Below are 24098 nucleotides of genomic sequence, written 5' to 3' on the forward strand. Positions count from 1 at the left end.
GCCTTCTCTTGGAACTTGCAATTCTGCGTGGTCTGTTTAAATACATTTTGCTGATATTAGTCTTTCAAATTTACTAAAGACAGTGTTTTGTTATTGTAGGAATGTATACTGAGAAGCAAAGTCCTGACTGTGTGGTTTGACATTTGTTGTGCTTTTTGCTGCGCCATGGAGCTGTTGGGGGACTGTGACGCCTTCTGGATACGCTTCTTTATTAGTTTTAACACCATTATAAAGAAATCAGCATTATCAGGGTTTTGAAAGGTCTGGAAAATTATAACCCTGATTCAGGAGGACTGTGGTGCCCAGCTTTGGGTCAGGGAGCAGTGTTAACTCCCTTCTTCCAGCTGGGAGCCCTGTCTTAGGCAAGGTAGCATCTCTTTCTTCGCACAGAGGTGCTGTCTCTCGTGAAGCCAAGTGTCTGTTGGGCTGTAACCACAGTATCATGGTGGTGTTATTGGTGGTAGTGGGTACTTTGTAAACTTTGCACTAAGGTTAATGGCCTTGGACTCATGAGGTAGACCGTTAGAAATCAATGTATCAACTGTGTCACTGATAAGATTGACATAGAGACCACGGCATGGGTGTGAGAGTTGAATGAACTTACGAATATGATAGCTATATTCAGGCAGGCTCTCCTGGTCCTCACTGCCCAGCTGGACCATGGTGGATCTCCCCAGACCCCCCACCATGTGGGCCTGCCTATAATCCTGCTGTGTGGAGGGTGTACCGTGTGTCCTTCCTGTGTCCAGGCGGAGCAAAGAGAAGGAAGGGCAGAGTCGGCTACGTCCCTGTTTCCCAGCTAATCCCTTAGGTTAGGCTGTCCCATGCTGGGGTGGGGGTGAAGGGTGGGCACCAAGCAGGTGTGCTTCTGTTAACGAGGCCCCCTCAAGTGAAAATAGAGGGTCAGAGGAAAGGAGGCTGCCTACAGAACTGGCCAGCTGTGGGTTCTCACCTCATAGGTGGAACTGTACTATTCCCATTACATGTTAGGCTAGTTACTCCTCATAGCAACCCATAGGATAGGTAGCATCTTCAGCCAAAGATTAGCTGTATGTGATTAACAAGGCAACCCTGCATATTTGTGTAGGGGTGCATGTACTCTTGCACACATGCATGTGCACACACAAACACACACATGCAAACCAAAATAAGCAAACAAACAAAACTTTTTTTGGAGGGAGAAAGAGTTTGATATGTCAAAGCAACTTTACAGGAGACATTGTGGGGAAATGAGAATTTTGCTCACCTTCCTAACACGTACTCTTTGGTACTATTGTTATTTTAGATATTATGAACTTTTCAGTGTTCAGGCCTCTAAAGTTCCCAATCTGATTCCATTTTACATGCAGATTGAGTGGGGCTAGGGGAGATGGGTGGAGATCTGATTACAAACACCCTTCCCCTTTCCCACAGCACAACCCTATGTTTTACAAATGCATTTCTGCTTAGTGGCAGATGAGCAAACTCTGAGTTAATCTACCAAGGGCAAGGAGTAAAAGTAAAGGCAGCAGGCAAACTGACTCCTCTCAGTGTCACTTTTGTGCTACTGAGTGCTAATCCTGAGAAACAGGCAGAGACCTTAGCTTTGCAGGTGAGGGAGCAAGGCTCAGGGAAGAGAAATGACTCACCCAGCATCACATCGCGAGTCAGGGGCTGTTCTCTCCACTCCTGTCAAGACGAGCTCCCTTTCCTCCATCGCCTGCCTTCCAAGAAGTGAAACAGCCTCAGAATGTTTTCTACATCCTACATTTTGAAATTTAGATGAGTGTGTTTCTCTTGTGTTCATGTAGTTTTCCTGGAGAAAGTGCTTCAGGGCAGTAAATTGACCACACAGTTTGCACATAATCAGAGCGTTTCTTTACTTTTGCCTGGCCTGGAGCTTGATGGTCAAAAAGGCTGCACTTTCTGACTCAACCCACCTTTGTTTTGGGGATTAATCTCCTTGTTCCTAAACTTTTGGGGTTTGGTTTCTCATTAAAACTTTGATTGATCAGCCTTATTTTAATGTGTCTTTTTAATAAGCAGCCACAGTAATTTTCTGGAAAGATCTGGGCATGTTAAGTTAGCAAATGATTGCCAGTTCATGAATACTTTGAAAATACAGTATTTGGAAGTCTGTTAGATTGATTCCAGATATCTGAGAATTGGTATGAAAATGATTAGGATTTAGCATGAGTGCACTGATACCCATAAGGAGTTTTCAAACTGGAATTTATAGGATCCCAAGAGTCCCTGAGGGCCTTAGACGGCTAAGGGCTTGGAGATCAGGCCTGGTCTTGTCTTTTTTTACAGAATGGGGAGTTCTGCTTTTGATTCCAATTGAAAACTGTTCCTCTCTGCAAATATATATAAAAAAAGTGAAAACCACAGTGTTAGTCAAAAATTAGTCAAAATGAGTCAGTAGAAAATATATGGGTGTGCCCATGTAACCCGCTTATAGAAACCTTACTCAAAAAATAAAATCCAGCCAATTGAGAGAGGAATCAAAATGTTAAAATATAGAAATTGAAAAGCTGCCATAGGAGGAAATACTGGCAAGCATTGAGTCCAAGTGAATTGATTAATCAAAATTAATATTAAAAGATATACTATTTATGACTGTCAAAAAGAATGTCATTGTTAGAAAACTGTAAAATGTAACTGCCCCCCCAACAACAAAAAAAAAACTAATAAAATTGAGAAGTTTAGAGGGGAATGGAATAGAATAAATATAATCTTGAAGAGTCAAAGTGTATTTCTCTAAATATCACAATGATTCATTCTAGGTGATAGAAAGTGAATATTTTTATTTTGTATTTTTCAGTAATTTTTAAATTTCCCTTCTCCTCCAAAAAAAAGAAAAGAAGTAGAAAGAGTATGGACTTTAATTTTTTTTTATTTGTCATGTATTTTTTTATTATTATTATTATTTTTTTTTAATTTACAATATTGTACTGGTTTTGCCATACATCAACATGAATCTGCCACGGGTATACACGTGTTCCCCATCCTGAACCCCCCTCCCACCTCCCTCCCCATACCATCCCTCTGGGTCATCCCAGTGCACCAGCCCCAAGCTTCCTGTATCCTGCATCGAACCTGGACTGGCGATTCATTTCTTGTATGATATTATACATGTTTCAATGCCATTCTCCCAAATCATTCCCCCCTCCCCCTCCCACAGAGTCCAAAAGACTGTTCTATACATCTGTGTCTCTTTTGCTGTCTCGCATACAGGGTTGTCGTTACCATCTTTCTAAATTCCATATATATGTGTTAGTATATTGTATTGGTGTTTTTCTTTCTGGCTTACTTCACTCTGTATAATAGCCTCCAGTTTCATCTATCTCATTAGAACTGATTCAAATGTATTCTTTTTAATGCCTGAGTAGTACTCCATTGTGTATTTGTACCTCAGCTTTCTTATCCATTCATCTGCTGATGGACATCTAGGGTGCTTCCATGTCCTGGCTATTATAAACAGTGCTGCGATGAACACTGGGGTACACGTGTCTCTTTCAATTCTGGTTTCCTCTGTGTGTATGCCCAGCAGTGGGATTGCTGGGTCGTATGGCAGTTCTGTTTCCGGTTTTTTAAGGAATCTCCACACTGTTCTCCATAGTGGCTGTACTAGTTTACATTCCCACCAACAGTGTAAGAGGGTTCCCTTTTCTCCACACCCTCTCCAGCATTTATTGCTTGTAGACTTTTGGATAGCAGCCATTCTGACTGGCATGAAATGGAACCTCATTGTGGTTTTGATTTGCATTTCTCTGATAATGAGTGATGTTGAGCATCTTTTCATGTGTTTGTTAGCCATCTGTATGTCTTCTTTGGAGAAATGTCCATTTAGTTCTTTGGCCCATTTTTTGATTGGGTTGTTTATTTTTCTGGAATTGAGCTGCAGGAATTGCTTGTATATTTTTGAGATTAGTTGTTTGTCAGTTGCTTCATTTGCTATTATTTTCTCCCATTCTGAAGGCTGTCTTTTCACCTTGGACTTTATTTTTTTTTAATTGAAGTACAGTTGCTTTACAATGTTGCATTAGTTTCTGCTGTGTAACAAAGTGAATCGGCCATAGATTTACAGCTGTCCCTTCACTCCTGAACCTCCCTCCCACCCGCTGCAGTCCCACTCTTCTCAGTCGTCACAGGGCACTGAGCTGAGCCCCCTGTGCTGTGCAGCAGCTTCCCACTAGCGGTCTGTTTCACACACAGTAGGGTGTACATGTCAGTGCCACTCTTCCAGTTCACCCCACGCTCTCCTTCCTCGCTCTGTGTCTAGAAAAATGGTACAGATGAACCTACTTGCAGGGCAGGCATAGAGATGCAAACATAGAGAAAGCGTGGACTTTTGAATCAAAAAGTTATTCTCTGCTTCATTTATCTGCTTGCTGAGTAATCTTAGGGAGGTAGACCTCAGTTTTCTCAACCTGCAAAATGGAGTATCATCACCTTGCTCCTGGATTTGCTATGAGGATAAAATAAGAAAAGTGGAGAAGCTGTCTAGCCCCATGCTTGGCTTCTAGGTGCTTTGTGTTGGATTCCATCTCTCCCCCCAACCCTCATTATACAGAATTAAACTGAGATTGGCAGGTGCATATGTATGTTAGGAATTTGGCTCCAGGAACCCAGAAGCTGGCCCTCTGATGTCCTTTTCGCCTGTGTACTGAACTTATGCAGTCAGATGAATGGAGGAAAGAAAATGTGAGCTGAAACCTTAGGCATGAATGAACTTCCTTTCACTAGAACACTAACATTTTTAGTATTTCCTTTTAGATAATATTTTTTTGTGATTAAAAACTCAAACATTTCAGAAGGGCACCCATTGCTGAGCCTTAGACTTCCTAATGTTTATTTCTTTGTCCACATTACATCTTTCAGGCTGCCTTTTCTACCCAGAGGCAGCATAAACATTCTACGTCCTGCTCTCAGATGTGGAAAACACATGTAAGTGTTTACTGAGCAGTCAGAACTCCTCATGGGGGAATAAACATAAATACAGAGTGTTATTTTTCTCCCATCACTTCCTTCAATTATATTTGGTTGACATCTTTCTTGATATTTAACAACATCTCATAAGACTCCAATACCATGTCCAGTTTAATTTTCCTCTCCTCCTTCCCCTTCCCCAGCTTAAACAAGGCTGAGGGTAGAAGGGATTTGGGGTGGTCTCTTTGCAATTTTTTGTCTTTTTGAACAAACAAGCCCAAAGGTCAGCCAGTCCTCTGCATGAATAGCCATGGAGCTGGAGAACAAGAAGCCAGATGCACCCATTGTCTCTGAATGAATCTTCTGGATGACACCCCTATGCTTGGATTTGGTTTTGGGGTAAGAGCCATACCATGCACCTACCCGGAAGGCAGCAATGGCCACCTCTGAAAAACACCCTCTACCTCCTGATTGCTTACACTGTGGCGGGGGATGTTCCTTGGGGGTAGCCCAGCTTACTGAGACTCTTGTTTTAAAAAATATTTTATTACTTAATATTAAGTTAATTAACTTCATTAGTTTTTGGCTGTTTCGGGTGTTGGTTGCAGCCCGAGGAATCGTTGTGGTGCGCAGCTCGGTGGTCGCAGCGTGTGGGCTTATTTGCCCCACAGAGCGTGGGATCCCAGCTACTCGAACAGGGATCAAACCCTCATACTCTGCACTGGAAGGAAGGTTCTCAACCACTGGGCCACCTAGACTCTCTTTATAAGCCCTTCAGAGGGAATGTCTTCTCCGTACTCAGTTATTTGCCCCCTGACTCTTCTTTTCCAGAACACCAGGGAAGGTTCCCTTCCATTTCCTGATCCACACACTTGCACAGGCCATGGGAGTTCAGTCTTAGTGGTGAAGATAATGGGGTGTCTAGACAGGGTTTCCAAGGAACTTTTGAATTTCACTTACTAGTAAAATGGAACAAGGGGGATAGATGAGGAGGAAGTTGACATAGCTTAACCTCCTTAAGGTAAGACCTGGCTCTTACGTCAGTGTTTTTTAAAATATGGGACTACACTGTACATACTATTCTGAGATTTGCTCTTCTCACTTAAAAATATTTCTTTCTAAGGTGGCACATGTGTCAGCTTGGCCTTGGTTCAGCTGCAAAGAGCTCTGCATGAAGGGTTTGGAATCTCCCACCTACAGAGTGGGGTGCGCCCAGAGCCATGCAGCAGTTTCTCTTGAGACAACTCCACTCAAAGTGATCCTGACCCATCCGGGTCCTTTGTTTTTAGGGTACGAAGGGGGCATTATAAGGACTTAAGATGGTATTTTCAAAAGTGCCACTTTGCAGGGAGATGGTCCTTCCTTTGGGTCTGCTCTAGAGACAGGTTGGTGTTAACAGGGGCTCTGTTTTCTGAAGTAAGGCTGTCCCATTGAGGGGAGTTTATAAGTTTTCTTCCCTTTTAATTGTGGGTGAGGCTAAAACATCAATAAACTTCCATTATGTTGAATTTGAAGAATGTGTCATTTGCTTTGTTGTTATGGAAATAAGTTGAAATGTCACTGAAAACAAACAAACAATATTCAAAATCTGTAGGTTCTGAAAGTAAAACGGGAAATATGCCTAAGTTTCTCTGATTGATGATGATGATGATTATGGAGTTTTAAAAGACAGAATGGCATTTACTCATTTTTTAACACCATATGCAAGGCACTGTACAAACTGAATTTCTTATCTAATTTACGCCTATGAGACAGACGTTATTATTGCTCACATTTTACAAATAAGAAAACTGAGGCTTAGAGAAATGCACTAACCTGTCAAAGATCACTCAGAAGTTGCAGATCTTCATTCAGATTCAGGCTTTCATTTCAGAGCTCACGCTCTTAAGCACCGATGGATAGTAGCTTCTGTTATATTCTTCTTAACGTTAGTAGATATTTCAATCAAACTGAAAAGTGAAATACACTGAGACACTCACTACACAAATAAAGGTTAACATTTTGTGTGTTCAGTTCATATATGTTTTAAAGAAATAAACATTTTAGATCATTGAGATCCCCTGCTTACCCTCCCTGTTGCATTCTTGTCTTTTTGTCCATTCCTCAGGCAGTGCTCCTCCTGAAATTGGTATGTTTTCTTCCAGTCTAAGATGTTGTACCTTTATCAGATGTGTTTACCTTCATAATTCTGTTTTAAAAACAGTTTTGCAACTAACACCTACCACATAGAGTGGTAGGTGTCAGTGCCCTCATTTGACAGGTGAAAATAATGAAGTTTAAGTAACATGACCAAAGATCATGTTGCCGTCAGATGGCAGAGAGAGGACTGGATTTGTATTAAATAGGATGTGGATTCTTTTTTGATGTGCTGGGATATTTTTAATCTCTCCTCCTTCTCCCCTTCACCACACAACTCCTGGGTCACTGGAGAATTTAGGTACATTTCATTTTGATATTTGGGCTTTGGGAAAGGAGGACAGTTAGAGTTTATTATTTTCCATAAGAATGGTAAAAAAAAAAAAAAAAAAAAACCTGAAACTCCCTTTTCTCATCTTTCCCAGGATGTAGTTTGTGAGTTTTCTTTTAAAAAGTTCTTGTCTCATGGGTAGGGTTAGACAAAAAAGCCTTCCCTGTTATTAACTGAAGGTGCATTAAGCCAGGGGATAAGGCCTGGGGTATGGGCAGCGCTCTTACCCATAGCCTGGTTTTGATCAGAGTGCCTGTCGTCATGGATTTTGCTGTGCCTGTCAACTATTGCTCTCTGTCCTGTCAGGTCTCGGAGTACAGCCAGATATGGCTGCTGCTGCTGCTGCTGCTGCTACATCGCTTCAGTCGTGTCTGACTCTGTGCGACCCCATAGATGGCAGCCCACCAGGCTCCCCCATCCCTGGGATTCTCCAGGCAAGAACTGGAGTGGGTTGCCATTTCTTTCTCCAATTCATCAAAGTGAAAAGTGAAAGTGAAGTCGCTCAGTCGTGTCGGACTCTTAGCGACCCCATGGACTGCAGCCCACCAAGCTCCTCTGACCATGGGATTTTCCAGGCAAGAGTACTGGAGTGGGTTGCCATTGCCTTCTCCCAAATATAGCTGACTGGTGACCAGATTCGGGAGCATACATCAGAGGTCACAGAGGTCACTGATTCAGCAGAGTTGGGACTCTCAGAAAAAGTCCTAAGAACAGATCTGATGAGGCTGACGCTTCATCATCATGTAGCAAGTGGAGATGGTGGTAAGCCCGTTTCATCAAAGATCACTGGGGATTTATTTCTGAAGGCACCTAGGCCAGTGCCATGTACAGAATAGAGCAGTCAGTGTTTCTTGAACTTAAATCTGGGAGTCCAAATGTGGATGCTGAGGGTAAGTTCTGAGAATCAGAAGCTGAAGTTCTGAGAATCAGGATTCCTACAAGGGGTGGCAAGTCACTGGTTATCAAGGGTGAGGGAGGGTGGTGGTGCTAGAGGAGGAAGTCCAGGGACCCCGAGGGTGGCCCGGTTGTGCAGAGGCCGATGTGAGCAGCTGGCAGTCCCTTGACCATCTTCGCGGGGAGTCTAGTAGCCTTGGCAGCCACTGCAGCCAGGAGAACGTCGACTGTGTGCGTCTAAGAGAACGCCATCGGGCTTGTGCTCATCACATGGCGGGCAACGGAGCGCAACCGCTTTGGAGCCACACGACTTGCCCTTGAACCCTGGCCTGTGATTTGGCCCAGCATCTCCACTGATTTGAGTCTCAGTTTCTTCAACTACAGAATGGGAATAATCATGCTTAACTCACAGTGTGATATGAGAATTAAATGAGAGGAAACACACACAACACATGGTGTACAGCTTTGTGTGCATTTAGCGATCAATACACGGTCGCTGTCAATAGTAATTGGGGAAGGTGATGGCACCCCACTCCACTACTCTTGCCTGGAAAATCCCATGGACGGGGGAGCCTGGTGGGCTGCAGTCCATGGGGTTGTGAAGAGTCGGACACAACTGAGCGACTTCACTTTCACTTTTCACTTTCATGCACTGGAGAGGCCAATGGCAACCCACTCCAGTGTTCTTGCCTGGAGAATCCCAGGGACGGGGGAGCCTGGTGGGCTGCCGTCTATGGGGTCCCACAGAGTCGGACATGACTGAAGCGACTTAGCAGCAGCAGCAGTCAATAGTAATGCTACAGAGAAGTTGGTTGAATGGGAAAAAACTGCAAATAAAGGAGGCTGTTCTAGTGAACTACTATGGAGGGTCATCTCCACAGTGGGATGCTTGGATTTAAATCATTTAGGTGCATCACTCACTAGCTGTGTGACCATAAGCAAGTTCTTCATCTCTTTGTGCCTCTCTATTTTCATTTGCAGAGTTGAGGCAATAATAGTACCTACTTTATAGAATCAATCTATAATGTGAAAAAACAAAACAAAAAGCTTCACCAGAATTCTTGGCACACAGCAAGCACTATTAATATAAGCACTAATTTTAACAGTTAATTATTACCAGTATTTATGGGGAAATGATTAGAGTGTAAAACTAGAATCTGGTTCTTTATGAAGCAGATGGTGTTCCACCACGGGAAGTACTTAATGGGGATGTAGTTTTGGGGATTCAGATGTTGGGAGGGTGGTAGTATTAGGCGTCCACCATGCTCCTTCCTCCACTAGACAAGAAGCACAGTGTGATGGCTACTTATTAGCTGTGACTGGGCTAGTTACTTAACTTCTCTATGCCTCAGGTCGGCCACTCTTATGTAAAATGGGACCATTGCATTTCCCACCTTATAGGGTTGCTGTGAAGATTAGAAGGCTTCATATATGAAGGATACTTAGAATGGTGTGTGTGTGGCATGTGTGTATGTGTGTGTGTGCGTGCGTGCACACTCAGTCGCTTCAGTCATGTCCAGCTCTTTGCACCACAATGGACTGTAGCCTGCCAGGCTCCTCTGTCCCGGAATTCTCTAGGCAAGAATATTGGAGTGGGTTGTCATGCCCTTCTCTAGGAGATCTTCTCAATCTAGGGTTCCAACCCGTGTCTCCTGCTTTACAGGTGGATTCTTTACCACTGACCCACTGGGGAAGCCCATTTAGAATGATACTTCATTCCAAACCTGAGATTCTTTCTCTCCAATGTCCATTCCTTCCATTTTCTCTCCCTCCTCTACCTTTTTGTCTCTTAAAATGGGAACCACTTTGGGCCCCTGTTGCTTTAGAACTTTCTTTAGCTGGCTTAGGACTGTGAGGGGTGACTTTGCATTTTAAATGTTTGTTTTGGGGCTCACACTTATGTCTGTTGAGAACATATTTCGACAGCAATCTGTCAGCCCAGTAATGAGGATTTGCTAATGAGCCTCCCGGCAGACGCTTTTTATTTACAGAGGTAACAAATGCCACTACTTGGCTGTGCTTGAATCATTTCAAAGGCGGGTAGACTCATTATAGTCATCAATACTTGCTATTCCAAGGCTCATTCTGTCTGAGGACTGTGTATATAATTTGGATTTCTGTTAATTGAATCATTCTTGATATTCCTTCAAAGGGAAGAATCTTTTAAAACTTCTGTCCTTTCACGCATCCCTGAACCTATCTGTTTTGTAATGACTAACTTCTGCAGATCACGTGTTAGACACAATTTGCTGCTGTTAAAACTGTGGGCATTATTTCAGAATGTTTGCCGAACTCCTCAAACATTCTCAGCCTTTCTGTGTTCCTAAGGCAGAGGTTGAAAACATGCGTATGGACACAGGAAGGATGCACGCAGGTGATGGAAAGAAGAGAGGGGCTGGGTAGAGGCTGGTGAGTTGGAGATGCCTCCTTTTGTCTGATGAGAACAGCTGCCCCTCACCAGTAGCCAACTGCAGCCGTCGGGGAGCACTGGCCTCCTGTTTTGTTTTGTGTGTTTTTTTTTTAAAGGATTAAATTTGCATTTTTATGTGAAATCCCTGTATTTTTGGTCACTTTTGGAGATGTTGGCAACTCATTCAATAGAATGAGTTGAATCCTAGGGCTTTGATCTAGACCTGAGGTCTAAAACACTTTGCAATTTCTTTGCTGGTGAAAAACAAACAGCAACAACAATAAACCCCAGCAAGGGACTTGTAAGAATAGATGAAAGACCTGTTTCTTTGTTTTCTCTTTGCAGACTGGTATAGGGGATACCTTGTAAAGCACAAAATGTTACAGGTGAGGACGATTTTGTTTTATTTGGGGCAGTATTGCTGTCTGTGCGTGACCCTGCCAGTCCCCTGGGCGATTTACTTCCCGCTGGTGCACGTCTGCAGACTGATTTCACTCCTCTCTCCTTGTGTCCAGTGTTTTCTTTGCTGTAGTTTGATCCGTTCCCCCTTCACTCCTTCTTTAAGGCCAACTTCCAGAGCTCTCTTCTCCCTGAAAATTTTCCTAATATGCCAGCCATATATGATTTCTCCAGTCCCATTGAATCATGTGTTTTTTATTTGAAATTTATCTTCTTTAGCTGGCTTTAGTCTTTCTTTAGCTAGCTTGGGGCATTCGTCCTTTCCTCACCTGTGTTTCCAACATGACTTAGGAGGGACAGGTCCAGTCTCAGCCCTCAGGGAGTTCCTCTGCCCTAGCCCCACACCACACCACCATCTCCATGGGAGATGCACGTGCTTTGCTCATCTCCTGACATCTCACGGTACCTAGCAGTTACCTCATGTCCCCAGTGTTCACGTTGGCTAAACTGATGAAGGAATGTCCAAGTAATTGCTCAGCTTCTCTTGTCGATTGAGCCAAGCTTATGGAGAAAGGAAATAATAGATGCTCCTTCCTTCCTCCCTGACATGCTGTATTGGAAGGCATGGTCCCTCTCTGCTCTCTAGAGAACAATCAAATAAATCCAGAAAGAAAGAGATCTCAAATCAAAGCAGCCCACATGCTAACCAGGGACACTGTTGCTTCAGGACCTGACCTTCTCTGACAGTACAGGGTGGCTGCTTTCCCAAAATTGGGCAGGAGAGGGGAAAGGCAGAGACCCTTCCCTTAGAGTGAACCTCTCAAGCGCTCCTGCCTTGCCCATCTGATAGTGTGAGTGATCGCAGTGAGGTTAGAGCATTCTTTGGAATCTAGGGGGCTATTGTGGGATCCTGAACAACGGCTGAAGAAGGGGAGAGGAATTAGGCCTAAATGAGTGAATTTAACACCCACCACTTGTTCTGTCGAACTGAAATTATTCCTTTGAAGTTGGAGGTTTTTACCAGTTAGTAGCTTTTGGAAAAATCATGAAGACCTGGGGTCAGTTTTTTCTATAGGGACAAGTCATCCAATCTCATCTTATCTTATCTCATCCCCACAGGGCATTTTTCCAAAATCCTTTATCTACATCAAAGAAGTGACAGTGGAGAAAAAAAGGTATTTGCCCTCTTTCCCCAGACTTGATTCTGCGGTGGCTCGTGGATTTCTGCATCCTATGTGCTTTGAAAACCTGACTTGGCAGATGTAAAGGTTCTGTCTTCTTCGTGCCTGTGTTTGTCTCCAGTGCAAACTGATTCATGTTCGCATCTGATTCTGAGGGGGTATTAGTACATTTGGAGAATCAAACTTTTCACTGGCAGCTGCCTTTGAACTGAATTAATGTAGATTAATTCTGAATAATGAGCTTGAAGGGCCCACCTCAATGCAGGAGGACAGAGAAAAAGGAAGCCCCTTGCATTTGCATAATGTAATTGGTGTGGCTATTAGAAGTGGTTTAGTCTCCTGCCAGCAAGGCCCCTCTCAGCAGCTGCAGCTTAATGCAAATTTGCCAGCATTTTATCTTGTTAGCACCTGGGTCTCAATTTCACACCGTTTTCTCTCCCACTTTAAATAGAAATATCGAGAACATTATTCCTGCAGAAATTCCTCTGGCACAAGAAGTGACAACGACACTTTGGGAATGGGGCAGCATCTGGAAACAGCTCTACGTGGTGAGACTCGAAACCCTGCTCAACCCTGGGATGGAAGCTGCTTCCAGTTTTTGGCTTGGTTCAGATTTGGAATGTAGCCTTGGTGGAGTGTAACAAACAGTATGAGGTCATCAAAGCCCAGAGAAGTTAGGTGACTCTCAGAGCCACACAGTGAGTTAGTGGCAGAGTCACAGTAAATGGGCATCTGAGGTGATCCTTCTGGTTTTTTTTTAAACTAATGAAAAAGTTATCAAACTTGAATGTGCTTAAGTATCACCTTGAATGCTATTGAAAGTAAAGCTTCCTTCAGTGGGGCTCTGCATTTTAATAAACTTAGGGATTTTGATTTGGTGGTCTGCTGATAACACCTTGAAAAATACTGTTCTCATGTATCAATTAACTAGTGACTATTGTCATCAGATCTATGAGAGAACTTGACCCTGGAAAAATTAAGAGTGTATTTTGCATGGTTTTCCCTGTATTGAAGTAAATCTAATTTTGAATCCTCCTTTGATGTTTCTAAAACTCCTAATGAGAGTGGATAGCTAAGAAAACCATTAAGCTGAGAGTCACAGTGTCAGCCAAGGCTTCGTGCACATTTGTCACAGCATCCTGTACATTCGCTGGTGCTCTGTGCTGTTTGTATGCTCATCTTTTATGGTTATGAGTGTTGACTCCTATATGGCTCTTTCACAGTGGATGGTAACGGGCACTTTCAGTTACCTTCTATAGGTTTCCCAAAAGTTGTTAGTAAAGTTTATGGGGCAAACAGCAGATTTAAAGCTAAAGTGATGTATTATTTATCTCCACCACCTTTGACACATGCACCATGGAAACTTGACATTTTCTTTAAGAAATCTTTGAATGGCAAGTTCATTATGCCCTTTACCCTACTAAAGTGATTCTTATACTTCCACGATTCTTGTCATATCTGCATACTGCACATTAAGTATTTACTTAATAGCTAAATTGTCTTCCTTTTCAGTAAATTTAAATGACTTACACAAGGAATTTTACAACATGCTGTCTCATTCCAACAATTCTCCAACTCTCCTACACCAACCGGATGCCCTATAAGACCATTCACTTTAGTTCTGACACTGGCCACCCAGGTGTGAGGGCTCGATTCTGTGTGACTGAGCGACTTCGCCTTCGCCCTCACTTCAGACGCCAGCTGCAAGAGCCAGGTCCTCAGGCGGCTTACATTTCTGTCCAAAGTTAAGTCGCTCAGTTGTGTCCAACTCTGCGACCCCATGGACTACAGCCCACCAAGCTCCTCCCTCTATGGGATTCTCCAGGCAAGAATACTGGAGTCGGTTGCCATTTCCTTCCCCAGGGGATCTTCCCGACCCAGGTTCAAACCCGCGTCTCCCGCATTGCAGGCAGACGCTTTAACCTCTGAGCCCAACTTGGTGCAAATTCGGAGACTCCCATGACACTCCCTCCAACTTAGCCTCAGGTTTCTTGAGTCCTAGAACAACTCACGAAACTCAGGAAAGTACTACTCTTACATATATATATACACATACATATATATGACAATAGTTTAGTTGTTATGTCGTGTCCAGCTTTTTGCGATCTCATGGACTGTAGCCCGCCAGACTCCTCTGTCCATGGAATTCTCCAAGCAAGAATATTGGAGTAAGTAGCCATTCCCTTCACCAGGGGAATCTTCCTGACCCAAGGACTGAACTTGGGTCTCCTGTATTGCAGACAGATTCTTTACTGTCTGAGCCACCAAGGAAGCCATATGTATATATACACACATATGGAGAGAGACTATATATATAGTCATGTGTATTATTCAAGTAAACGAAAACAAAACAATGTTATTAAGTGTTTCCTATGGTACCTGTTAAAAGCTCTGAGCCCAAGAATTTCTCTCTTCTTTCATTGAAAAAAACGAATTAACAAGTATGAGAGAGGGGTTCAAGACATATTGCTAAGAAACTACAACTTTCTCATCCCCTAAACAGACAGATGGGAGGAGAGTAGAGGAGAATCACTATTTGAATCCCTAATATGTGACCTTGTGTCTTTGTAACACCAAGAACCATCTTATGTCCCATGGCTGTGCATGTGTCCCACTTGGGGGAACACTGCCCTAGAAATAGGCCTGTTCTAACAGAGAAGTGGCCCTGGTTCTTAGCCTTAAAGGGCCTGGCCTCTGAGACCTGTATTGCAGCAGATGTTCCTGGCATTCCTGCTCAACATGTATCTTTTTGGATAAGAGTCAGAAGTAACCCTTTCTTTTTTTTAAAACCAGGAAGTGATTAGGATTGCTACTTTTGCTTTTGAGAGACCCCTGTGGCCCCAGGGAAGGAAACATGTCAATGACAAAGACCACCACCCAATCCCTTCACAGCTGGGTGGGGCCAGGCAGGCACTCAAGCCATGGCCCATGAACATGCAGGCTCGACTTTGGCTCAATTTGCCAAAGAGATGCCCAAGATCTTGGGTGCAGGTGACTGTGGATTGTTTCCTGTTTTTTCTCCTAGGCCAGCAAGAAGGAGCGTTTTCTCCAGGTGCAGTCCATGATGTACGACTTGATGGAGTGGCGGTCCCAGCTCCTCTCAGGAACTTTGCCCAAGGACGAGCTAAAGGAACTGAAGCAGAAAGTCACATCCAAAATTGACTATGGCAACAAGTAACCTCTCTTTCCTCCAAAAAAAGGCTTTTTTCCCCACCCCCACAGGCCTTCTTCCCTCTCACCCTCTGAGAAACTAGGTTTCACTTTTAGTGGTGAATTTGCCACTTTCTATTTGGGAGAAGCTGCTACCAAGGGGCCCATGCTTGTGTGCCTTTGTAATCACCCCTGTGGGACCCGGGGAAACACAAGCGGAGAGATGCTTGCTTATGCAGTGGTTATTAGCAGGCTAGAGATTTAGGACACTCAGTTAACCTACTTCCAAGGAGCTGGGGAGTACAGTCATGCTGGTTCGTTTTGGCTTAGTTGTCGTTTTATTCCTGCATTCACAACTGCCCCCTCTTCAATCTCAGTGTAAGACTTTATGTCCCTTCCCCCGTCCTAAATTATCTAAGGCACATGCGATTGGCTAACGCAAATGCACAGTTACAAAAGCATTTCCTCAAAGTGGAAGAAGCAGAAATGGGTTAGTCTGAATGCTGTGAAGTTGAGGAGAAGGTCTTACAATTTTTTTGATGTAGGTCAATGCACTAATAATGGTAGTGGTTATAACTAACCCCTAATCCAAGCTTATTGTGCACCAGTCTTAAACTAAGGGTTTCACATTCATTGTCTTATTTAATTCTTATAACAACTCTATGAGGCAGGCAGTTTTAGTATCCTCATTTTTCCAAATGAAGAAGCTGAGAGACACTTAAAGAAGTTAATAACATGTCCAAAATCAATTCTCAAGGCAGAACCAGAATTTAGACCCAGGCAGTTTGTCTGCAGGGCCTCTGGGCCTCACCATTATCCTGCTTGGATAGCATTTGAGGATTGTAAGGCTTCCCCTCCCTCCTGGTTAAGTGAATGCTCTCCAGACATCCCCCCTATTTCTTTAGTTTCTGTTCTTCAAAAACAAACACGTGTTGAGCACTTATAAGTGTTAGTTGCTCAGTAGTATCCGAATCTTTGCGACCCCATGAACTGTAGCCCACCAGGCTCCTCTGTCCATGGAATTCTCCAGGCAAGAACATGAAGTGGGCTGCATTCACTTCTCCAGGGGATCTTCCTGATCCAGGGATCCAACCTGGGTCTCCTGCCTTGTGGGCACATTCTTTACCTTTGGAGCCACCAGGGAAGCCCATTGAGCACCCATACTTGGCCTGATTTCCTGCTAGATTTTTTGAGGCCACAGAAATAAAAGTTCCCATACACTAAGAGTACGGCAGTCCAGTTGAGAGTGAGCAACAAGCAAAATATTGATATGTATTGTGGTAACGGTTATGGCTGAGGCAGCAAGAGTCTTCTTAATTCAATTTGGAGAAGGAAATCAAGGAAGGCTTCCTAAAGGAGGTAATCAGACCTGAATTTTGAAAGATAAAGAAGTATTAAGTAGGCTTTAAATAAAGGGAGGGTGGGAGTGCATGAGAGAACATAGCGTGTTCAGAAGACTGCAAAGTGGGTCTGAAGACTGGAACATATGGCCTGAGGAGGAAGTAGAAAGAGTCTATTCAGTGGGAATAAAAAATGTTTTTTTCCTAGCAGTCAGACTTCCTTACCTTTGTCACATGCACTAGGAAGATGATCCAAAGATAGTCAGTGGGTTCAACTTACAGCTGTTCCCATCCCAGGAGCACAGTCCCTCTGCTGGTTACCCTGCTGGCAGCTGGCAAGCGAGCCCAAACCTGCTCACCACGCTCGCCATCCCAAAGCGACAGGAAGGGTGCTCTGCAGCTGTTGGCGCCACTGGGACAGTGTCATCTTTAGCTGAGCATGGTCACAGCTGGGATGTGGGAATGGAGCGAGTTTTGCTGCTTTGTAACGATGGCATCTGTGACTTTGGATGTCTCCTCGTGGGGGCTTCTGACAAGGATGGGAGAAAATGGTCGCCACTCTCAGAAAGCCGTCCTAGGTCTTCCCCCTACCCATCCCTGCTGGGTTAGGCGCTTCTGTGGGCCCTTGTACCCAGAAGAGTAACTACCTCCTCAGTGGTCTTCAGGGCTGTGCAGAGAGCTCCTCTCAGGCAGATCCATTTTGATGTGCTGGGCCCAGGATGTGCACTCAGCAGGTGAATGGTGGTGAAGGGAGAGACAGGGTCCTCCCTTGATCAGCTTCCCTCTGCAGAATCCCCGGACCAGCACTGGGCTTTCTGTTTCAGTCAGTTGTCTTTGGGGAAGTGAGAGACACCCTCGGAGGCCGAGGCCCTGAGCTGAGAGGCTCTTTGCTTTTTGCTTTGCTTCCGTGATGACTTCAGCCAGAAGAGAGACAGAGATCTGGGCACTTTAAATGAATGCAGGTCTGGTGTCTCAGGGGCTTAGAGCTCTGAATGGGATGGATACCTTTCTGAAAGCCAAAAGGCCATATTTCTGGTCCAAGTGTCAGGAATAGCATGAGCACCATCAGCTCAGGCTGTGAGAGTCAGGGGAGCAGGACTCTGAATCTTGGAGGACTGGTCAGAATCAGCCTGTTTCTGCCCTCAGAGATTCTGTTCTTTCATTCAGCCATCAGACTTCTATTGAACACCTCATAGGCACTCAGGACACAGCATTTACAAAATACAGCCTCTCTCTGTAGCAGCAACAAAAGGCAAGCAAAGGGAACGAATTGTAAATTTCTGAGTGCCTAGTATCTGCCAGGTACACTTTAGAGTACTTTTCATGCCTTAACTCAGCCAAGTCTTATGACCCCTCTATGAGGCAGTTGCTGTTATTATTTCTATCTATTAGATGAGAAAACGGAGACTCACAGGTCGATTAGGTCATTTTGACCAGGAGGCACTGGAATTTGAACCAGGTGACTTGGCTCCAGAATTCTAGCACTTAACCTCTGTCTTCCACTGCCTCCTGGAGGACCATGCCGGTTAGAAAGAGGAAGTAAACAGACACGTGTGTAGGAAGTCATGCATTTCCTGAGAAGAGGAAGAGAAGTGACGGGGCGGGGGGCAGGGCAGGGGTGACACCTGCTCTGCATCGAACAAGACTGGCAGGAATTATTAGGTGAAGAGATCAGAGAGAGAGAGAGAAAAGCTTAGAGGAGCCGAGAGATGAGCATGACTGTGGCTGGAACCTCAGGGTCTGAATGCCAGGTAGAAAAAAATTCAGATTTGTCCAGAGAATGATGGGGAGCCACAGAAAAAGCCATTTCTCTTTTCTTTACCTTAAAATAATATTAATTTTTTGAAAAAAGCGTACAGTAAGGGTTTCCTCCCCTACGCTTTTCTGTCCTGGGTTCATTTGATCACTTTCTGGAGCAGAAGAGAGCTACGGGGCTTACCTCCTAAGGAAAAACTGTCAAAATGCTCTGTTCTCCAAAGTGAATGGTCTGACATCCCAGCAGGAAGCAGCCTCTCCTGACCCTGGTTCAATCCTGCCCCTTGATGACTAAAGCTTCCAGGTTTCAGATGAAACTGATGATGGACAAGCTCTTTGGTATCTAAGGAATGAGGAATCCTCAAATGAATCCTTCAAACCCCAGGCCAGCTGGACCTGGGAGAATTTTGTTTTATTCATACATTTTTAGAGTCGAATCCACTTTGGTAAATTTTGAAGAAAAAGGAGCTATAGAGATCTTGGCATTGAGTTATGTGTTGGCTGTGGTCCATCTTCTGCCAGGTCTTGGGAGCCTCTGCTCAGCATCAGTCGAATGCATTTATTCACCTTTAGCATCGCCCGTTCAGTAGCACGGCTGTGCAATATAATGAGTCACATCTAGTTGGAAGTTAATTTCCTAATGAATGTGGACAAACGAGTGAGCTTTGGCTCCCTCCTGTTTGCATTTGGATGAGAGGAGAGATGTGCCTTTCAATCCAGTTCTTAAATAAGAGGTGAAAACGCTGCCATTCCCAATCTGGTACTCGATAGTGATTCCTAAGCAGGACCACTGCTGTTGCTCTCAGAGTCTCCATCAGCCCACCTCCCCCTCTTTATGGACAACGGAGTACCTCCATGTCAACATCAAGTGCAAAGGCAGCTTTAAGTTAGGACCTCTGCACACATAAAGCCCGTCCCCCAACCCAGTACTGCTTCTAAGAGCCTGTTAACTAGAACGTATACCATAAAGGTACATTTTTGAGCCATTCTTTTATGTCAGTTCTACAAAATTGGATGTATTTTAAAGATACAGTTTTGTAAATATTTAATGTTCTGCTAATTTGATTTTGAATTGTAAGTGTTAAGTGTTCTATTTTGGGGTTTTTATGTTTTATTATACTTTGTTAAAAAGGAAGAATTGTACGTTTTAGAATTTTTTATGAGTAAATTTAATGCTGCTGCTGCTGCTGCTGCTAAGTCACTTCAGTTGTGTCTGACTCTGTGTGACCCCATAGACGGCAGCCCACCAGGCTCCCCCATCCCTGGGATTCTCCAGGCAAGAACACTGGAGGGGGTTGCACTGAAAATGGAGTGTAGACAAGTACGCCACATTACTTTTTACTAGCTATGTGACATGAAGAAATTATACTCAGTCTTTTCTTCATCTGTAAAACGGAGGTGTTAACAGTACCTCCCTCATAGGGAGGCCTTAATATTAAAGTTAAAGGCCTTAATATGTGTGAGCAATTTAACGTACAGCTTATTGCAAGTGCTGTGTGAGTATTTTGCTGTTATTAGTACCATTGATGCCAATCAGAATGGCAGCTGCAGTTGAAACAAATCAATACCAAACAGGGGAAAATCTTGTGACCCTGAAGTCACAGAGTTAAAGAGCAAGCCATGGATAACAAAGATATATCTGAGATTCCCACCCCCAACAATTATTTTCAAAATAGTATTAATAAACGGTTCATGAATACCTTCCCTGCATTATGTATCATATATCATAGTGCATTATGTTCTATTATATAAGCATTAAACACATAGAGATAAGGCAAAATTCTCCCTTGACCCCTCCACCTGTCCTAGTCCCAGGGCCCTGCCTCTCCTCACGGATACACATGTTGGTAGTGTTGGTACACGTGTCCATATCTGTCTCTGCACATGCACCCACATAACACACCTGCCTTGTTTTGTTTTTTCACTAAATACACTCTGTATGCATCTTTTCAAGCTTGATTCCCGCCCCCCACTAATATATATAGTTAAACTTATCAAAACTAGGGACTTCTCTGTTGGTCCAGTGGCTAAGACTCCGCACTCCCGAGGTAGGGATCCCAGATTCGATTCCCGCTCAGGGAACTAGATCCCACATGTTGCAACTAATGCTGGAACTAAAAAATAAAAACAAATATCCCACATACCAAAGTGAAAACCAAAGATCCCGTGTGCTAAGACCTGGGTCAGCCAAAGAAAGAAAGACACATATCAAAACTGTGTCATATTTTTAAAGCCCTACTACATGGAATTTCATTACGAATTCCATTACAGATTAGCCATTTTCTCTTTTGACAGACATTTTAGTGTTAACTAGTTAACTAAGTTAATTTTAGTATTTTTTAATACTTTGCTGATACACACACATCCTTGTTCAAGTGTGGTTGTTTCTCTGGGTTCAGTATCACAGGAAATATGCATTAAATTTTTTTTAATACACACTGCTACAATACCTCCCAGAAAGGCTGATCTATATCACTGTGCCTCCCATCTGCGTGCAAAGCTATCTGTGTAGAGCTGTTCTAAGGGAGCCTATGACTCTCAGAGATCATGTGAACTTTCTCGTAGAAACTTCTCACCAGTGTTCTGTAGGCTTCCGTCTCCCTTGATTTATCCTCGTCTCACATTCTTGCTTTTCAGAATCCTTGAGCTTGATCTGATTGTCAGAGATGAAGATGGAAATATCCTGGACCCTGATAATACCAGTGTCATCAGCTTGTTCCATGCACATGAAGAAGCGACTGATAAAATCACAGAGCGTATTAAAGAAGAGATGGTGAGCTTTGTGAAACAGACTTTGTTGGCCAAAGGAAGCAGGTTTTAGCACACCATAAGCTTAAAATAACCTAATTAACCAGACTGTATATTATTCAAAGGGATATCTGCCCTATGACCTGAGATGATCAGTAACAACATGCATTTTATTGTGGTTTATACTCAGATCTTGATTCAGCCCATGAGAGGTTTAATGCCAGGATTTTCTATTCCAGAGAGGAAAAAAGAAGAAATGTAAAAAAAAAGTAATTGAGTAAATAATTCCAGATGGGGATGAATTTCTAAAAGGCAATCAATTAGGGTTATGTGAAACAGAGTGAATCAGGAGCTATTTTTAAAGGTACCATCAGGAAAGACCTCTCCCAGGAGGGACATCTGAGATGACACTTGTATAATGTGAAGGCAACAGGCCTAGGAAGATTTGGGGATAAGATGTTCAGTGCGGTGGTGGGGGAGGTTGGCATGTGCAAAGGCCCTGAGGTAGGACTGAGCTCTGAATCTTCAAGGAGTAGAAAGGCCAGTATGGATGGGGGCTAAAGAGCAGTGAAAGAGTTTAGGCAATACTTTGGAGAGGCAGGTAGCAGGAGTTGGCTCTCACAGGACCTAAGATTCATGGGGAAGAATAAGATGTCATTCCACCTGTGGAAGATGTTATTCCAACTGTGGTAGGAAGCCAACAGAAGATTCCAAGGAAACATAATCTTTACAAGGTTAACCTAATCTGATTTATATTTTTTTAAGTATTTTACCACTGTGCATTATTTGAAAGAAATTTTATTTTTACTTTACTGAGATGTAATTTTCATACAATAAAATTAATTCATTTAAAATTGCAATCTAGTGAATCTTATTAATATATAGTGTTGGACAAACTCGACAACAATCAAGGTATAGAATAGTTCCAACATCTTAAAAGTTTCTTTGAGTTTCTTTGCAGTTCAACCCCCCTCTCCAACCCCAAGTCTTGAGCAACCCTCTTCATGACTATACTGTCTTTTCTAGAATTTAATATGAAAGGAATCATATGGTTTTGGTGTTTGACTTCTTTTATTCAGCATGATGTTTTTGAGGTTAATGTTGTTGTGCATATTAGTGTTTTTTCCTTTTCATTGCTCAGTTGCTATACCATTGACCAAGGGTATATATCATATATCAATTGTTAAATATATGGGTTGCTTCTAATTCAGGGCTATTATAACTAATAACGCTATGAACATTTACATACAAAGTTTTGTGTGGGCAAATGTTTTTATTCTTTTTGGGTAATAGTTGTTGGACTGTATGATAAGAGTATGTTTAAGCTCTTAAGGTACTGCCATAGTATTTCCCAAAAGGGCTGCACAGTCTTGGGTTCCCATCAGCAACACATGAGTGCCAGCTTCTCTGCATTCTTAACACTTGATATTGTCAGTCTTTTAACTTCAGTCAGTCTAGTGGTTGTGTAGGGGTACCTAATTGCTGTTTCGAATGTCCCTGAATGATTAGTAATTTTCATGTGCTTACTGGCCTTTACCATTTGTATCTTTTTTTGTGAGGTGTTTGTTCAAATACCTTGCCCATTTTCATTGGGTTGGTTTTCTTATCATTGAGTTGTAGGAATTCTTTGTATATTCCAGATGAAAATTTTTTATTAGATGTATGTTTTGCAAATATATTTTCTCCCAGTGCTTACCTGGGAGAAATGTATCTTTCAATGAGCGAAATATTTAGTTTTGATAAAGTCTGTTTAAGCATTTTTTTCTTTTATATAGTTTGTGCTTTTTATGACACTAAATTTTATGAGAAAGGCTAGATTGTTTGCGATATTCCCCAAGATCAAGATCAAGACAGTCAGAGTGACTTGACTCAGACAAAAGATGCTTTTGGTGGCAGGCCTGAACATAATGTTGAAATCTTTAGGCTCAAAACCTACATAGTTCTCAATTGTCCTAAGTGGTGCGGGGCTAATTTTCTCTTTTCCTCTCTTTTCCCTTCCACCTCTCAGTCAAAAGATCAGCCTGATTATGGAATGTATTCCCGGATTTCCTCATCCCCTACCCATAGCCTCTATGTCTTTGTGAGAAATTTTGTGTGCAGAATTGGGGAAGATGCTGAGCTCTTCATGTCTCTCTATGACCCCAACAAGCAAATGGTCATAAGGTAAGTATGTTCGGTATTGCCTGACTTCTATGCATTTGGGAGGTGGGGGATGGCAGAGCTCCGACCATCTTTTCCTTCCACCGTTACTTGTGGAGAAATTCCCAGCCAGTAGAAAAACAGCCTAACTGAGAATGTGGACATAACTTTTTTTAGGATGTGGGAGTCAGGTGGAAATATTACTTACCATGGCATTTTTTCTAAAAGTAGAGTTATGGTTACATAGTAGGGTTTTTAAATTAAAAAAAAAACATATGTGTATTTTTATTTTTAATTGAAGTATAATTGCTTTACAGTGCTGTATTAGCTTCTGCTGTATCAGCAGATATATTGTGTATCTGCTGTATGTGTACATATACCCCTCCCTCCCACCTGTCCCACCAATCCCACCTCTCCAGGTCATCACAGGGCACTGAGCTAAGTTCCTGTGCTATGCAGCCACTTCCCACTAGCTATCTGTTTTACACACGTTAGTGTTTATATGTCAGTGGTACCATCTCAGTATGTCCCATCCTCTCCTTCCCCTGCTCCGTCCATTCTCTGCATCTGCGTCTCTATTCCTGCATCTGCGTCTCTGTTCCTGCATCTGCGTCTCTATTCCTGCATCTGCATCTCTATTCCTGCTCCACAAATAAGTTCATCAGTACCATTTTTCTACATTCCATATATATGTGTTGTTCTTC

At 43.0% G+C, this 24098-nt stretch overlaps 1 protein-coding gene across 1 annotated transcript in view; it reads left to right on the forward strand.

Moving 5' to 3' along the window:
• The window catches only part of DOCK2 (dedicator of cytokinesis 2), a 457789-nt gene that overhangs the window by 19512 nt on the left and 414179 nt on the right, over positions 1–24098 (forward strand). The window contains exons 3-8 of the mRNA XM_027520183.1: positions 11028–11068; positions 12201–12256; positions 12714–12810; positions 15288–15436; positions 21145–21280; positions 23264–23418. Coding sequence (XP_027375984.1) covers positions 11028–11068; positions 12201–12256; positions 12714–12810; positions 15288–15436; positions 21145–21280; positions 23264–23418 — 634 coding nt within the window. The remainder of the gene's footprint in view (positions 1–11027; positions 11069–12200; positions 12257–12713; positions 12811–15287; positions 15437–21144; positions 21281–23263; positions 23419–24098) is intronic.

Source organism: Bos indicus x Bos taurus, chromosome 20 (assembly GCF_003369695.1).
Source record: "Bos indicus x Bos taurus breed Angus x Brahman F1 hybrid chromosome 20, Bos_hybrid_MaternalHap_v2.0, whole genome shotgun sequence".
Lineage (NCBI taxonomy): Eukaryota > Metazoa > Chordata > Mammalia > Artiodactyla > Bovidae > Bos > Bos indicus x Bos taurus.